This window comes from Annulohypoxylon maeteangense (genome assembly GCF_022496945.1).
Source record: "Annulohypoxylon maeteangense strain CBS 123835 unplaced genomic scaffold GGS22scaffold_16, whole genome shotgun sequence".
Lineage (NCBI taxonomy): Eukaryota > Fungi > Ascomycota > Sordariomycetes > Xylariales > Hypoxylaceae > Annulohypoxylon > Annulohypoxylon maeteangense.
Genome location: NW_025953263.1, coordinates 573,553 through 589,552, shown reverse-complemented (window position 1 = coordinate 589,552; position 16,000 = coordinate 573,553). Strand labels below are relative to the sequence as shown.

Here is a 16,000-nt window from a genome sequence, read left to right as displayed (position 1 = left end):
GGAATTCTCAAGATTTTTCTCAGACAAAGAATTCACCATCAACATTTGTTGTTTGGATTTATTCGATAAGAATATCTCAAAAGCTCTCTGAGTAGCAGACAAAAAATACCTATTCGGAACAATCAAGAAACATCCAAGATGTCATCGCAACGCTCCGGAGAGCAATCGACTGCTTCACCGTGGGCATACACTCTCTATCCAGCAGACGCACCCGAGTTCTATATCTACGACAACCACCGCAAGAACCTCGAAGGAAACCAAGAGTTCACCATTACCGTCAAGCGCCGTAGCGAGTTTTTCGGCGAGGCCGACTACGTGAAGATCTATCTTCTGGAGTGGGACCAAGAGGGTTCAAGAGGTTTCGTTCATTGCGAACAGACGAGACTCGCGGGCACCAAGAAGAAGCGCTGGAACAGCCGCCGCTCCATTACATTCGATGACCTCGCGATGGTCTCTGCTGGCCTTTTCCGAATCGAAGTAGAGATCTGGAAGTACTGTGGAGGTCAACGACATGACATCCGCCTCGATACCCTGATCAGCAACGATATCGAGTTCCCCGAGATTGTGGTTGAATAAGGGTGATGGATGGATAAGGGGAATACGCGCTAGAAGACTTGAGGAGACGGTATGTTTCTACCTCTCCTAGACGGATTGATGTTTGGCTTTAGGATCATAGGCGGCAAGTCGTAGTCTTTTTAGCAAAATAAACTGGCTTCTTTCTATGCTACTATCCACAATGGATTTAAGATTTCCCAGTCTTCTTGATTACTCAGAAGTGGCCTCGAAGTTGACCTCAGTTTGAATCATAGTATCTTAGAGAAATTGATTGAACATTTACCTTGCTAGAAGTCTGCTCTGCAGGAAAGTAGTTGGAGGACTAGTAGGATCGGGACTCGACGCTAGCCCCGAGGACAGGACATACAAGGGGCCTCATCTGTAGGTGCACTTTACTTAGTGAGAGTATCTAGGTAGCTTAGAGCTCCTCGCATAAACAAGGCTGTTGTTTCCATACCTCCTGGTACCGCCTCGTGACATACCCGTTTTAACGCAAACCCGGACATTAGAAAAGGAGTTGATTATACGTTATATTTACAATATTTCGGAGTCTTTATATCCATAGGTCACTAGTAATCGAGCGCTATGCTTAGGATATCTTCGTGTTCAACTCTAGGAGCTCTCGCGGACTATGCTGTCAGTGCTGACTAATCAATATGCTTATATAAGCACCTTCCAGGTAATATTTCTGAGGGACTTGCAATTCGAGTTTCTAACGTTTTTTTCAGTTAAAGTATCATAATAAAGCTATTGTAACTGATCACGGTTGGTGTCTAAACCCTTTTATCTAGTGAATACCTATGATATATTGCATCATATAATTTATCAGAGTACAGAGTACAGCACATCACCATTCAGGGGCGAGATACCAAGTCCCTATTTGTGAAACACGAAAGACTAGAATGATTAGCTTACAATGTATTTATCTTAGATTTAACTTGAACCTCGGGGTATAATGACTAGGTAATGATTCTAATGCATCGTAGAATTGGAAAATGGCCACCCCGGAGCTTGAGGATATCCAAATATGCGCATTGAACACCTACCTGGTCAAGTACCTAGTTTTTCCTGACTACGAGCCTGAGGCATTTCACAATATTCCTTCCAGGAGCACATTGTCTGATTTATAAGGTATAAATACGTACAGTACAGATAATATCATTGTCACTTGGATGTACACATGGCTGCAACATACAAGAAAACATACAAGGTAGGTGTCATGTCAAAAAAAACGAGAATGATATTTTAAAGGAAAATACTAGGAGCGTGTTCTCTAAATTTTCTTGGCCTATTGATCTTATTTAAATCCCAATGCACATCAGAATTATCTGGCATGTTCCGATTTATCTACAAAATCTTGACAGCTGCATCGCCAACCCTATAAAACAGGACTCCAAAAACTTGAGAAAGTCTGTAATCTTCATTATGAGTCGACGAACAGGCCCTTCCAGCCGGCCCTCGCAATTGAGCTCTTGGTACACTTCGCTGCCACCACCAAGGAGTGAAGCAAACTTGACGGAGAAGATTATCGTGACCCTAGTCGCCAAGGAAGTTACGAGCCCCCAAACAATAGTGGTAGCCTCAGACCCTCAATCTGAATCTATAACACACGCAAAATGTTCGGGCAGATCTATCAATGTTCGCAAAGGAGAAAAGTTCAATTTGAACATTGATATCCAACCTTATCGAGACGAAACAGGGCGCCATTTACCAGGTGCCGTAGATTCTGTCGGACCCCCGTCAAAATTCTATATCAAGTACGAAGACAGCGAAGCCCTCAGCACTCAAGCCCAGACAACCTCTAATACTGACGCCCGCCTAACTGTTAGAGGAGGTAAATGTCAAGGTTTGGCAGCGAATAGCTGGGATATATTGAATTTACAACACATTCAACTTTTAGAAGTCGCTATCCATTCTACAGGCCATTACTACTTATACTTGATCATCGAGAAAGAGAATAGTAATGGTTCTCAAGACCTGCTTGCGAAGATCAGAACCAGGAAGGTCAAGGTCTCTAGGTGATTCTGATTTCAGGTGCGATATTAATTAAAACAAGAGTTCATTATGATTCTCTCGATGCATCTGGAGTTTTGGTGGGGGATATGGCGCTAGGAATAGGGGTAACCTACTATTTCAGGAGTCTTGGGGACCTCCCATAAAAGTACTGTCAGATTAATTAAAACAGTCTAGAGGAAATTCTCACACAAGAAGACCGCAAAAAATCTACGGAAGTAGCAGTTGACAACGACGGTAAATTTCGGAATGTGAAGTGCGATTTAATGAATACTGTGTAACACATTTTATAGGTAAATTGCAATTGTTCCCCAAAATGTTCTATACCTATAAATAAACGAGCGGACGAATAATACCTAAATTTACCCCTTATATGCTTCCCTTCTCTTCAAGGACAAAATAAACCACCACTCCTCCCATCCTTCTCTATACACAGTGGCAACCCTGGTATTGCCCAGCCGAGCAGATTCCCTGGACGCCACCACATCCATTGTCCTCGCAGCCACCAGTGAAGCCGTGACCACTACCACATTTCTCACAAGGGCAGCCGTTGAAGGTGCCTGCAGTGCAAGATCCAATGGTATCACCGGGGAAGGAGAAGACACCAGCGCAGCCTGAATTAAACATTTAACTGTTAGCTTCTATGCAGGGGTTTGAAGTTATTTGAAATGATTGGTAATTACCGTTTGAGAAACAATCGCCGATATGGTTTCTGCAGTTGTCAACACTGATATCGTCGCTTTTGGGGAGAGCATTGACGGATGTGATAGCCATGACGATGGCGAATGCGATCCTGAAGGAGAACATGGTGATGAATGTTTCGAATTGGAATATCTTGATAAAGGAGTTGTCAAGTTGGAGAGCTCGAGTAGTTGTTGATGATGATGCAGGAACAGACACTGACAAAGGTCTTACGACCGTCCTTATATATTTTCTTCTATTACCAAACTGTACTCTAGTTGGTATGAACCGAAATGAACCTCGGGAATTTCTCCTTGTAAACGCCCCCATATTGCGGTGTAGAGAGTTTGTAGTTGTCAACTATTTTTACCCCTATACAAGGGCGCAAGTGAAGCCTACGCGGGGTCGAAACTACCATGGATTCAACACGCCTTTCATGTTATGATCCACTTTGCCATATTTCAATAGGTTTAAAGTAGGTCGTTACTCAGACCGTGTGGGTATGTCGCCTTAGCTAAAACAGGTGATGATCTCAGCATTTTTGCTAATGGAGCTGAACTTCGGCAATTTGCTATGATAGTCATTTTTCATTCATACTAACGCCGACACGGAACTCTTCTGTATCTCCGTTAACTAGGTGCATGACTAAGGCCATATATGAAATTTATCTGATCCCCGAGAATCATCGCCGAGCGGAGCATTTACCAGATCATGGGTTCGTGATATTGTTAGATGGATGAGGAGACGAAGGATTTTCCATGGAAAATATTGGTAGGTATCTAATTATCGAATACAAGGGTGCCTAAGTTGAGGTATTCTATTACTATCGGGTGCCAAATGGTGAGCGCTTCATAGTAGTACAACGGGTTTCGGAAGTTTCATGATCGAGTCAACGATGAAGATTATTTAGCGGACAGAAATAGGAATTATGCTATAATAGATCTCCCCTAAAATATCTAAGCAGGTGATTCATGCCTCTTCATAGCCTCTAATGCATGCTGAGCCGAGTTTCTTACCGCTGCATCTGCAGCTTGTTTAGTGAGTTCCTGCAAACGAAATTTCCAAAATTCCCAACGAGACTCTTGTGTAGCCCCATTAGCTAATCTACAATCCCACAAAGGCCCATCGCGTAGAGGAACACCAGGGGCCTTGTTACCGTCACGGCGACCCCATGTTGGGTCGTTGTAGATATCTCTACCCGCGATGAGCAGCCAAGCAGCAGCTGCTTCTGCCCATTCTTTCACACCTTCTTGATCCTCCAACCCCTCAGCAATAGCCCATAAACCGAAATCTTCAACCCACTCATCTAGTGAGTCGGTGGGATCTCTCATCTGTGCACAGCTCAGATGTGCCATGAACCGGTGTAGGTTAACCCATGCTTTCTGAGCAGCTTCATGAGATCCATACGCGTGAAGCAACAGCCCAGGACCTTAAGACAGTCAGTTGAGTCAAAATGAAATAGTACAAGCATCGTAAGGTTCTACTCACCATTCCAATATTCTCGAGCCATCATGCCAAAGCCGGTTAGATCCGAGAAAAGACTTTCAGCTTTAGAAATATTGACTTCATCCTTACTGGGATTGGTAATTGCCTGCCTTCCAGGGAATTTTGCTAGAGCTATTACCAATGCAACAAGGTTCTTTTGACAATAGTCATTTGATGTAGACATTGCCGCCGAAAAGATGAAAGGGTGGAATTCATGCCATGGGCCCTCCAGGGGCTGGCCAGATTTGACCATCTGATCGAAAATTTCTTCGACGACTTTATTGTTCGCATATTTAGATCCATCCATGATATCAGCAACCAGCTGGATCCCGAATTCTTGAAAAGAAGAAGGCTGGATTATATCTCCTGTATTGTGTAGGCTGTTCTTTCGGATCAATTCGCGTTCCCAATTCGCCCACTCTGACGACATGTTGGATACTGTCTTCAGCTGTTGGTTTTCCATTTTGAATAATATTAAGTTCTTAAATCCGTTGCCATGAACTTTTCATTATTTTTTAAATATTTTTGGGGTCGTACTTGTGAATTGAAGTTTGAATGAAGACGTTAGGAATGGGGAGAGTAGACGTGTTGTGCTTATTACGTAAGCACCCATATCCACCCTCCCCTTTTTCGTCAGCAACCATCATGGGTTATTAAAGATGTCACCTTCCGTTTATCCGCCAATACCGGGTCCATATGAGGTAAATTCTAGCTATTCACTATGTCTACGAAGGTTCGGGCCGAGAATTAGGACCACACGCTGCAGGTGCTGATGGTCCAAAGCCGTGTGAACTGAGAGACTCTCTCACTATGTAGCGCTTTTCTACAGCGGCTACGTTCATTAGGAAGGCTTAAATTATAGCGGTTATCCATTGGAATTTAGTGGGTATATCACTATCAGGTCTTGGCTTTAGTGTGGGCCTTAAACAGTAGAATTTGATTGCTTAGGTACCTCATCATGCACTGTGCAAAGGGCATTGCTGACGGCCCAAACTTTTGGCCAGAACCTTCGTAGACGAGGATTTACAAATAAGAATAACCAAATAAGTATTCCCCAGCGCATATTTATTATTAATACTAATATATTCTTTGTCATCTAGGGTATCAATCATGTCCATATATGCTAAAAATCTGAAAAGTCCTATGTGAGGCTCTTAGTAAGGACCTCTTATACCCTAGCCTACATGGGTTAGGTGTGAGGTTGGCGTCAACATCTAATAGTCCTAATTGTCAAGAACCATGGGCTGAAGTATTTTGGAAGGAGATCGCTTAGGCGGAGGTACTGGGTAACGTAGATTGTGGAATGATCATGGAAATTCGTATGTTGGGAGATGTCAAGATGAAACCCATGATCAGTAGTTACAGGCACCTGCTAACCTAGGTAGATAGATAACAAAGTAATGATCAAGTTCAAGATGTATCGGGAATAGTACTTTGTCTATCCCACTTTTGAGTCTCACCGAATTATCATTACGTTCTATAATTGCTTCCTACTATCAGAGTGAGGATACTACGGCGTGAGAACAAATCCGAACAATATAAATGACGATGATATCTTCCTATCTACCTTCCTGAAGTGTTCCTATTCACACACATTCCAACCTCCTTACATAGCAACAAACTACACCCACAACAAAACAGAAAGATGATTGCCTCCAGTTTTATCAGTTTCTTGGCTATGGCCTCAACTGCAGTACTTGCAAGTCCTATCGGAAATGAGACCGAACTTGTTAAACGTCAAATCAGGGACTGGAATTGTGGCGGTAAACACTACACACAGGCTCAGGTCCAGGATGCCTTCAACCGTGGGATCCAATTCAAGCAAACAGGACAGTCCGCCCTATTTGGTAGTAGTAAGTGACTCTTTACCTTTGACATAACGAGGTATATATCCAGGGAAGATATCATAAGGCTGACTATTTTATATAGCCCCGTATCCGCACGAGTTCCGTAATGGACTACCTACAAGACCCGAGGTCGACCCATCCCCTTGTGCTGGATTGGAGTTCCAGGAATTTCCCATTCTTCCCGGTGGGGTTTTATACAGCGGAGGTTGGCCGGATGCGGACCGTGTTGTGTTCGGATCAAGTAACCCAGCAAGCAACAGCTGGACCCCGTGCTACCTGATCACCCATACCGGCGCGGCTTCTCGTAGACTCTTCGTTAAGTGCACCTGAGAATGGCGGTGTTGTAGCTTTCTAGAAAGAGATACAAGTTGAGGCGGTATCAATCTGGAGTTGTGGAAACAGGGGGTGTTGTATAGGGACTTAGAAGTTGATCTCATATAACTATATCTTGAATAAAATTGGGTTTCAAAACTCACTGGATAATGCGTCAAAGACATCTCTAGATGTATATTTTTCTTGAGTTGGGGCTATATTATGGTGGCCGGTGATACATAATGTGTTCGACGCGATAAAGGGGTTCGTATTAGTCAGCAATTCGCTCTGAAAGATACCCTCATTGACATAGAAAGATCATCGCACCAAAATTCTCGTGTGAATTTTATACGTTCAATTCAACCTAAATACGATGAATGCGTTCATTGCCTGTCCTTCGAATTTTACTGGCAGGTTTGATTCGTGATGTCAATCCGCCTTTCCTCGGTTCGATGTGGCGACATGATTTCCTCGGTCTCTATTCAGATAAGGTCCTAGTTCAATCCATAGTTAGATTCGCAGTGTCAATACTTTTATCCAAGGATAAAGATTGAAATTGAATAGATATTTCGATCATTGTAAGCCCTATGGCGCTTCCGAACCCCTAGGTCGATATCGCACACATGAAGCAAGCAGAGGCCTAATCGAATGAGTAATCGCTATTAAAAATATCCCCTTAACGCTTGGTTATGACATCAAGGTTATTGAGGCGCTGCGAAGTAGAGAGGCGAAGTTTGTGGGTGGCATTCGAGTACATGGCATATGAAATGAGTCAAGCATAGCATGAAAAATAACTTTCAATCATGCAAGGTGATGCGTCCGAAGATTCCTACACAGGGCAGGTGTTGCGTATATAGGCAACACGCCACCCGCCACGAATTATAGAGAAACACTCGAGTAAAGGTAAAATTGTGCAGTTTTTTAACCGTGCTCAATGGAGCCATTGAGATGCACGTATATGATTTGTCGTGGCACGAATCGCAACTGCTGTCTATCGAAACCAAGAGAAAAACACAACGTGGCTATCTAAATGCGTAATTTAACCTATGTAGGCATGATGGATATGTAGCCTAACATCTTTCTTCGTATTGAGTTTGGGCATTGAAATCAAGGAAATTGCATGTACGTTGGCTTTTGCTTGACCATCGATAGAGGATGGGATTCTATGCAAAACACATGGATTCTAAGGGGCGAAGAATACTCATGGGAAATGATAAATAGATGGCTCCATCCCTCGGGGACCGGGCGCTTTCAATTATGAGACCAAAGCTTTGAACAAAACGACCACGACTCTTCAATTGATACCCATTCTCGATTCGATCATCCATCGCGCGAATTCGACGCAATTACCACACTTCTACACAAATTCCTACAAGAATCCTACAAGAAAACCGACAATGTCTTCATCAGGAAGAGGCTCGAGAGCCACCTTCGTCGTCGCACCCCCCGACTCAATTCGAGTTGGCCGAGAATTCCCAATCATCATACAAGCCCCTGCCAACGAAGACAATGGCTCAATGGGGTTTCTGACGCTTCACTCTGTGACTTCGCGCTCAAGCAGTCCCTCGGAGGCTTCAGACTACGTGAAAGGAAGCCTCGTTGGAAATTGGGACGTCATGTCGAATTGCTTCGACAGCATGGAGTTTCAGGTCAAGGTGACGCGACCGGGGAGCTATTATCTTCAGATTCAGCTCTACAGCGAACCTCGAGACAATCACGATGGGAGAGGTCTTACGGTGGAACATTTGGGAGGTGTGGAGAGCCAGCGGTTCCGTGTGCGCGAGAAGAGTTCTTCACCTAGAAGCTCTAAGCGGTGACGGGGTACGAATGCGAATATTTGCCACAGGGTTTGTTAATGACTGGGAAATGACTTTATGATGGTATGGAAAATTGGGTACGGATTGGTTCGGGAAGAATACGGCCCTTGCGGGAATAGAAAGGTAGAGAAACGCTTGCAATTGCGGTCTATATGGGTTTTCGTGTTGGATATACATGTCTTTAGCTCCTTTGTTATCACTAATTACTTACGAAGAAATAGATTCGTTTCAACATTCCATGCTTACATCTCTAACTCGTGGTACTAATTCCCCCTTAATTGGAGCTTCAAAAAGTTGGTGTCATACTTGATAGATACGATGTTAGTGATGGACCTCTTAAAATGCGTTCCCAAGTTTCGGTCAAGCTGATAGGAAAATGAATGTAGCTGTGGCGATCCAATAGGTGAATGCTGATATATTTGGACAAGCAGTCATAATGCTCTAGGTACTATTTCTAATATTTTTCACCAATTTACATCTGAATTATCGCAGTGCAGTGATACATGGTATTTAGGTAGGTAAATACATCAGTTAGCGAATCATAAGACATTGATTTGATGGATATGATCCTTCATATTGTTGAACCTTTCAAATGCTTAGCACAATTTTACGTTCATCTGCAATATTCAGACAGCACCCAAATTTCCATCTCACGCAATCCCGGAAATCTATTTTTATACACATGGTGTTATGGGAAGTAATGCAATTGGTATATAACTCGAATAATAGTTATAAATCGATTGTTTATAATATGTTCTTGGTTCTTGGTTAACAAATATGACTTGCGATAACCCCTGAGCTGAATGCTACGTGGAATATTAAGTGCTTTACTGCCATAGCATTGATGTTGAGAGATTGATACCCACAACCTAACGGGAACTAGCCCAATTTATATGTCCATACATAGAGTGGGAAATCGGATCCATTCAACAAGATCTGAGATCTAACCCCTCCATGTCGTGTACACCTGGCACATAAATTACAACCCCCGGAACACTCCATAAATCGTGATTGAAGGACAGTGGCAGATGACGAGCTACATGATCGTTCCACGTAGAGTTGGTTCTGTTTCGATGCTCGTACATTGAATTGTCTCGTATCAATGCGGCTCAGGGGGGCTGGAATGGCTGTGAAGGCATCAGCTGACCATGGCGAGGAAGCGGCTTATATATCCCTCGCCCCCGCACCAGTTACAACTACATGTAGTTGATTTAAAAAATGAATTAAGAAAGACCACGATCCCGTTGAGAGCCCAGGCAACAATGCTCACGTCTCAAAAGCCGAATGTTTGAGGTCGGAGGGATTTGGTGGGACGATATGAAAGATAGGGTCGTTTTCCGATTGGTATCGGCATCTGGTACCATATTTTCTGACATCGAATTCCGAAATGAGAATGATCTAGAAGTGTGTGAAACGTGTCAATTAAGAAGACCATTGAATTTGGCCTATGTTGGAGCTGGTAAGGCTCTATGGATTGCCCTTAGACTGGTAGTTAGTAAAACCTCCACTATAATTAGCAGTAGTGTGGGAGTTCCGTGAGGTTTTATAAAACAGGGCCAAATAGCTGGTGCAGTACTAGATTGACCAGTTATATCAGTTGCTTTCGAGATGGTGTCGATCCTTGAAAGGTTCTGAACTGGATTGTAGGGAGGTGGTGTTAACTGAGGGATACGTCTGCCTAGCAGAAATCATGCTTCTTTTTTGCCTCAGCTGAGCACGGAATAGGCCTGAACTTGACATTGATGATTCAATAAAGATGAAGAAATCAATTGCAAATATCGACCTCGTTGGATGAAAGAATGGAAGTTATGATTAGGTTGATTCAGGGGTAAAAACTTGGAACTTAAGGTTGCGGCTCGGAGCTAGCGCCACCTCGTCATATTTTCCATATCTTATCGTTCTGTGGCTCAGGCCAGGATCCACTAAAATTTTCTATCAATTCTCAGTTCATCACAACACTTGCGATCGCTTTCCCCCACTACCATCAACACCACAACCATCGCCCTCTTCTCAATTAGTACAGCCATTCTACATTATTTTGCCTTCTTTCCGACTGGATACCCTCTCGCCGAATTGATACAAACTCTATACCGCCATGTCTTCGATCAGAAACGCCGTCCAACGGCGTGTCCATCGCGAGCGAGCGCAACCTAAAGAACGACAACGTCTCGGTCTCCTCGAAAAGCACAAGGTTCGTTCTCTACCCCTCTCAATCCTGCATCTACTTCTTTTCGCATTCCTAGCTAACAAGTGCTACCCGAATTACAGGACTACTCCCTCCGAGCCAAAGATTTCAACAAGAAGAAAGCGCAGCTCCGAGCACTTCGGCAAAAAGCCTCCGACCGAAACGAAGATGAATTCTACTTTGGAATGATGTCGCGGAAGGGCCCCGGTCACGCGCTCTCCCAAGGAAAGCGGTGGTCGGGCACAGTCAACGGCGATCGTGGTAACAAGGCCATGGATATGGACACTGTGCGCCTCCTCAAAACCCAAGACGTAGGATACATTCGAACGGTACGCAGCGCCGCTCTCAAAGAGGTGAAGGGACTTGAAGAGAGGGTTATCGGACTGGGAGGGAGCTTAGACGAGGAAGATTGGGAGGGATTCGACGACGATGATGAAGAGCTAGGATTTGGTGCGCCGAAAGCGACGAAGGCGAAGAAGATCGTATTTACAGGGGACGTAGAGGAACGAGAGGAGATATTGCAACAAAACGAAGACGAAGATATGGACGTGGAAGAAGACGAGAGCGCCGAAAAGAACCCAGAGAAGCTACGAGCCGAACAACGACAAAAGCTCCTCGAGAAACTACAGAGAAGGTTGCAGAACGCGCGGAAGAAGCTGAAGGTCCTTACACGAACTGAGCACGAATTAGAGTTGCAACGGACTAGGATGTCCAAGACAGCAACGTCTATGAACGGCATCACCAAGTCCGGCAAGAAGTTCAAAGTTCGGGAGAGGAAGCGATAAATCGTTTCAATACCACAATTAAAAGGAGGAAAACGATGCGAGAGCATAAGTAGCGGTTAACAGAACCGGATTTTTCATCCTTTGCTCTCATTATTACAGGCGGCGTTCAGGCAACCGGGGTTCTCAGATCGTCTAGAGCTATGCGATACCCAGAAAGAAATAGACCCAATCCCATATATACATCCATCGCAATTCGATTGACTCTCGAGCACCGATCGCTTCTCCCGAGCGTATATCGTGCTTGTATTTGGTATCTAAAACCTCCCCAATTATGTCCAGCAGTCCAAGTGTAGAAGAGGAAACGACCTGCCTGCTTCATTAATACATATGTACTGCCCAACCGACCGGGCCGTAAAATATATCCATAGGTATAGTTATGTAGGTAAAGATCCGCTATCAGATATCCCTCCCAACTCCTCGCTCCCTACACTTAGGTAATTCAAAGCTTTTCACTAGTCAAACACTTGCTCAAACCCACAATCACAGCCATCAGCGCCTTAAACGCCAGAGTAAGCGCCCAGATCACGCACTTAAACGCGAAGCCCAGCAGCTTGATGATCGTCCGCGTCGTCCCGGGCAGCTTCTCCTTATCCTTGTCCTTGATATTCAGCTTACCCCCTAAGCTACTAGCCTGGCTCTCGAGATCTAACTCTAGCTCCTCGAGACGACCGCGCTTCTTCCCGCTTTTCTTGCTTAGGATCTTGGCGCTGAGCCGGCTGCTGCTCCGGCGGAAGTCGGAGTTTGAGGTCGAGGTGCGTAGGTGTGCGGGGGGTGGCGGTTCGAAGTGTTCGACGACGACGTTTTTCTCGTCGATGTTGGCGACGAGGAGGAGGGCGGAGACGGCTACGTCGAGGATGTAGTATGCCTCGATCTGCCCCGCGACTAATGTGTCAAGCTCGATCCAGCCCTCGCCCGTGCTGTCCCGTGAGAGCTTCGCGATGTGGTGTGGCGACTCGATGTGTTCGACTGTGTATTCAGTTCGGCTCCATGCCGGGTTACGCTCGACTGTGATACAGAACGGCGATGCTAGGGCCGGGTGCACCAGGAAGTAGTTTTGACTATCCTCATCCCAGACCAGACGCGCGCATTCGCGTTCCGCGGCCATCACGGCTTGGATGTCGTCCGGCCTATCCAACGCTACCTTCGCTGCTCCGGTAGGGTATAAGAGCGCAACGAGACCATCGTTGGGCGGTAGGCGGCGTGTCGGTTCTTCGAGCGTGGTAGTAAGGGCTTCTTGCCACGGCTTCGATTCAGATTCCCGAAGAGCCCCGAGGAAACCACTTGATCTGGGACTCGTAGTCGGGTCTCCCCCCTTATAGGGCTTGCTTGGGTCGTGTCGGCTTAACGTCACGTATGCGCTTGCCGATGTGGGATCTATCCGCATATGGTAGAATGGTTGAGCGGAAGATGATGTTAGGTTGTAGATTGGGGTGTCTTTCTCAGGGATGAGCTTCATGCAGAAGGTTCTTCCTTCTACAGCAGACGCTTTCCATCCATTCGCCGCTTTCCAGAAATCACGGAGATCTTCCGTTGAGCTCACAGTTGGGATGACTGGAGGGTCCTGAGGCCGTCTTGGCCACCGCTGTGCGGAACCTGCGCTGAGAGGACTTCTCACGGGACTCCGAACTGGCGGACTGCGGGCCTCCGGCACATGAGATTGTCTGCTAATAACAGTTCGTGGTATGTGAGTTGGGCTCGCCTGAGTTGGGTAATACTCTTGCCGGTCAAATGGTAGAGTATGATCGTATTGTGGGAATATAGAACGAATAGCGGGTTCCGCCGTCGTATATGATGTTGATGGTTCTTCCAAGGGTCTCTTGGCGATTGAATTTCGGGACAGTTCACTCTCACTTCTCACTAACGTACTCGTCCCCGAAAATGCGGTATCTACTCGTGGCGGTACTTCAGATGCCGGTACTGGCCTTGATACCGACGGACCTGCTTGGTTCTGATAAAATGGGTTATTGGAAGCCATCTGTGGTGGGGTAACCATCGATGGTGACCCGTCGATGACAAATTCAGAGAGATCTTCTGGTGTCTGTCGACCATTCCTCGGCGGCGTCATGTCTAGAGATGAGCCTTGCCCCCGAGACGAGGATCTGGCGCGTGGTCGAGGAGTTGTCTTCCGAGGCGGCGACCTAGATGTATTAGGGAAAAGGGAAAGCCCTCCTGGGCCTGGGGGTCCACTGGAAGACATTGTCTCTCTCCCCGTCGCGAAATGTTGTCGTCTTTAATATCAATTCCCAGTCTATGAATAGGAAAAGGAGCCAGGGTTACAAGGGTACTTCTTGAGTCGCAATTTGGCCTGCTACCGGGACATGGTCTCTTGGCCCATATCAAAACGGTAAAGAAATAACTCGACGACGCAGGTCACAACCTCATCCACGTGTACTAGGGATCAGATCCAACAGTAAAGATTCTGATCCAGCAACCAACACACGGGATACAAAATTGGAAGGATAAAAACAGTAAATTTTCATTATTTCGATTCACGAGGCAAGGGAGACACGAAAATATGTTTATACTACCTACCTACAGCATTCAACAAGCGCTGATTGGGCTTTGTCCGCCAACGATGATAGAGTACAGACCTGTCCCGGGGCTATTTTGCTAAGCGCTGTGCACATCTTTGGAGGTGGGGTGAGGCATCTCAACTAGCCACTGGCGGGAGGGTTGCTGTAGAAGCTTGCAGGCCACGGGCACTTGTCCCCTTGCAATACTTGCACACAGTCTATCCTGGACAAGATGTGTGAAGAAAATTGGCGGGGAGGAGAGAGATAATCTGATCTGATTTGCGCATCCCAAAATAGAATAATTGCTTGCAGGTTAGAAAGGCCAAGCGATCCAATCAGAACGAGGATCACACTACATCTTAGCCGCCCAGCTCAGGAGATCTAGCGAAAACGGTAACTAAAAAAGCCAAGTCCAAATGAAGCGCGCGGGGTCGGGTCGAATTCGATATTCCCTGAGGTCCTTAACAGATCATTCTTGTCATATGCGCGGCACATGGCGGCTGGGGACCGATAACCATGATGTATGTATTGATAAAGATCCGGCGATGCTGCATCCCACGAGGCGGTAAGATATAATGCCTGCCGGCGAGCCTTGTGGAGCTTGGAAAGATCTAAAGCGCAATAGTACTAGATACTAATTGCTTTTTTGAGTTTCTTCAGCTCGGCCTTCGCAGACCTGCAGACCTGCAGGTCTAATAACAATCAAACCTCAGCTCGGGACGCTATCACATGTTTGATCAACACGGAAGAGACGTGACGAGTAAAATAAATAAATTGAATGATTTTGCCAAATTGCTATTAGAATCATCTACCTGAAGGGTAAGGTGACGAGAACATCAATTGGACCTGTTGTTATCGGAGATTATTCATGAATGTGAAGATGGATCTCAAGCATGAGATTGTGAGATGCGAGATGCAGGAACAACATTAAAAATGACGGAGGAAAGGGAAGAGTGATTCCGGTCACATCCGACTTTCCCCTTCAGTATTCACGTGACTCTCATTATTAAGCAGGATGACTAATAATAACTTACCTAATACTTTAGTTACAGAACTTGGAACCGTTGAACTTTCAACTTGAACTTTAACCATCTTCCTACAACTGTCCTTAGAAATCATTGCTACATAAGAAATCCCCGTCTAATCTAACTATGGTTCCAACAACATGGATAGTCTTTTCCGTATAAGAATGCTCCCAGAATTATACCAAATTAGAAACTTAGAAATATGGTTAGGGATTGTCTATCGAAGGGAATGGCGGTTCATCCCTTAGGTATAACTTAACTAATAAGTGAGTGCCTATTTCTATTTTAATCTTAGTCACTGATGGCTCTATGCAGGGAATCACTAGGTGTATTTATTCACCCTAGAATACTCCTACAAACTCCATATGCAGTTGTCGCGGGATCTGAGCTATGCTCGGAGATGACATGCAACTTCAAGTGCGCAGAGCATAGTCATCATTTACATAATCCTTGATTATATCATCATCGACTTATTAGATAAGCCATGCTTACCTAAAGACATTAGTAAGCCTCATTGATTGGTTCAGCCGAGTCTTAGTATATGAAGCTCATCACACCTGAGGAATTATTTCCGATAGATTATTCCTTCCTTTTACTATGATCCAGATCCGGTACCTAGATACCCCACTCGTGGTAGAAGGTGTCAAGGATGCCTTCAATATTATTTAAGCTATTTTATTCATCGTTACGAAGAACAAGAGCCGGTGTTCTCGATCAAGGTATACTACATACATAGGTATTTAACCTCAAACTCAATACACATAGAAACGAATACTATATCC

The 16,000-nt window shown here is 45.1% G+C and overlaps 8 protein-coding genes across 8 annotated transcripts; 5 read left to right on the top strand and 3 right to left on the bottom strand.

Annotated features, from left to right (window-relative positions):
- Positions 1–138: 138 nt before the first annotated feature.
- On the top strand, positions 139–576 carry GGS22DRAFT_191443 (uncharacterized protein; the record flags this gene model as incomplete). Its single annotated transcript, XM_047965127.1, has 1 exon — positions 139–576. One exon carries the CDS (start codon positions 139–141, stop codon positions 574–576), a length of 438 nt encoding a protein of 145 aa, XP_047816108.1.
- A 1,404-nt stretch (positions 577–1,980) lies between these two features.
- On the top strand, positions 1,981–2,577 carry GGS22DRAFT_191442 (uncharacterized protein; the record flags this gene model as incomplete). Its single annotated transcript, XM_047965126.1, has 1 exon — positions 1,981–2,577. The coding sequence occupies one exon, from the start codon at positions 1,981–1,983 to the stop codon at positions 2,575–2,577; it is 597 nt and encodes a 198-aa protein (XP_047816107.1).
- Positions 2,578–2,994: 417 nt separating this feature from the next.
- Positions 2,995–3,375, bottom strand: GGS22DRAFT_191441 (uncharacterized protein; the record flags this gene model as incomplete). The annotated part of the gene is made up of 2 exons (XM_047965125.1): positions 2,995–3,182; positions 3,252–3,375. The coding sequence occupies 2 exons, from the start codon at positions 3,373–3,375 to the stop codon at positions 2,995–2,997; spliced, it is 312 nt and encodes a 103-aa protein (XP_047816106.1).
- An 830-nt stretch (positions 3,376–4,205) lies between these two features.
- On the bottom strand, positions 4,206–5,197 carry GGS22DRAFT_191440 (uncharacterized protein; the record flags this gene model as incomplete). The annotated part of the gene is made up of 2 exons (XM_047965124.1): positions 4,206–4,678; positions 4,738–5,197. 2 exons carry the CDS (start codon positions 5,195–5,197, stop codon positions 4,206–4,208), a joined length of 933 nt encoding a protein of 310 aa, XP_047816105.1.
- Positions 5,198–6,379: 1,182 nt separating this feature from the next.
- On the top strand, positions 6,380–6,911 carry GGS22DRAFT_191439 (Ribonuclease/ribotoxin; the record flags this gene model as incomplete). Its single annotated transcript, XM_047965123.1, has 2 exons — positions 6,380–6,587; positions 6,664–6,911. The coding sequence occupies 2 exons, from the start codon at positions 6,380–6,382 to the stop codon at positions 6,909–6,911; spliced, it is 456 nt and encodes a 151-aa protein (XP_047816104.1).
- Positions 6,912–8,290: 1,379 nt separating this feature from the next.
- GGS22DRAFT_196005 (uncharacterized protein) lies at positions 8,291–8,869 on the top strand (the record flags this gene model as incomplete). The annotated part of the gene is made up of 1 exon (XM_047965757.1): positions 8,291–8,869. One exon carries the CDS (start codon positions 8,291–8,293, stop codon positions 8,708–8,710), a length of 420 nt encoding a protein of 139 aa, XP_047816103.1. The 3' UTR covers positions 8,711–8,869.
- A 1,834-nt stretch (positions 8,870–10,703) lies between these two features.
- On the top strand, positions 10,704–11,926 carry GGS22DRAFT_196003 (U3 small nucleolar RNA-associated protein 11). The gene is made up of 2 exons (XM_047965756.1): positions 10,704–10,901; positions 10,979–11,926. Exons 1-2 carry the CDS (start codon positions 10,806–10,808, stop codon positions 11,678–11,680), a joined length of 798 nt encoding a protein of 265 aa, XP_047816102.1. The 5' UTR covers positions 10,704–10,805; the 3' UTR covers positions 11,681–11,926.
- GGS22DRAFT_170583 (uncharacterized protein) lies at positions 11,608–14,252 on the bottom strand. Its single transcript, XM_047962462.1, has one exon. The coding sequence runs from the start codon at positions 13,875–13,877 to the stop codon at positions 12,120–12,122; it is 1,758 nt and encodes a 585-aa protein (XP_047816101.1). The 5' UTR covers positions 13,878–14,252; the 3' UTR covers positions 11,608–12,119.
- Positions 14,253–16,000: the final 1,748 nt, after the last annotated feature.

Excerpts from the sequence above, each read along its gene's own strand:
- GGS22DRAFT_196003 (XM_047965756.1), top strand. The coding sequence starts at position 10,806 with ATGTCTTCGATCAGAAACGCCGTCCAACGGCGTGTCCATCGCGAGCGA. Across the intron at positions 10,902-10,978 it reads GTCTCCTCGAAAAGCACAAG|GACTACTCCCTCCGAGCCAA; the intron begins GTTCGTTCTCTA and ends CCCGAATTACAG.
- GGS22DRAFT_170583 (XM_047962462.1), bottom strand. The coding sequence starts at position 13,877 with ATGTCTTCCAGTGGACCCCCAGGCCCAGGAGGGCTTTCCCTTTTCCCT.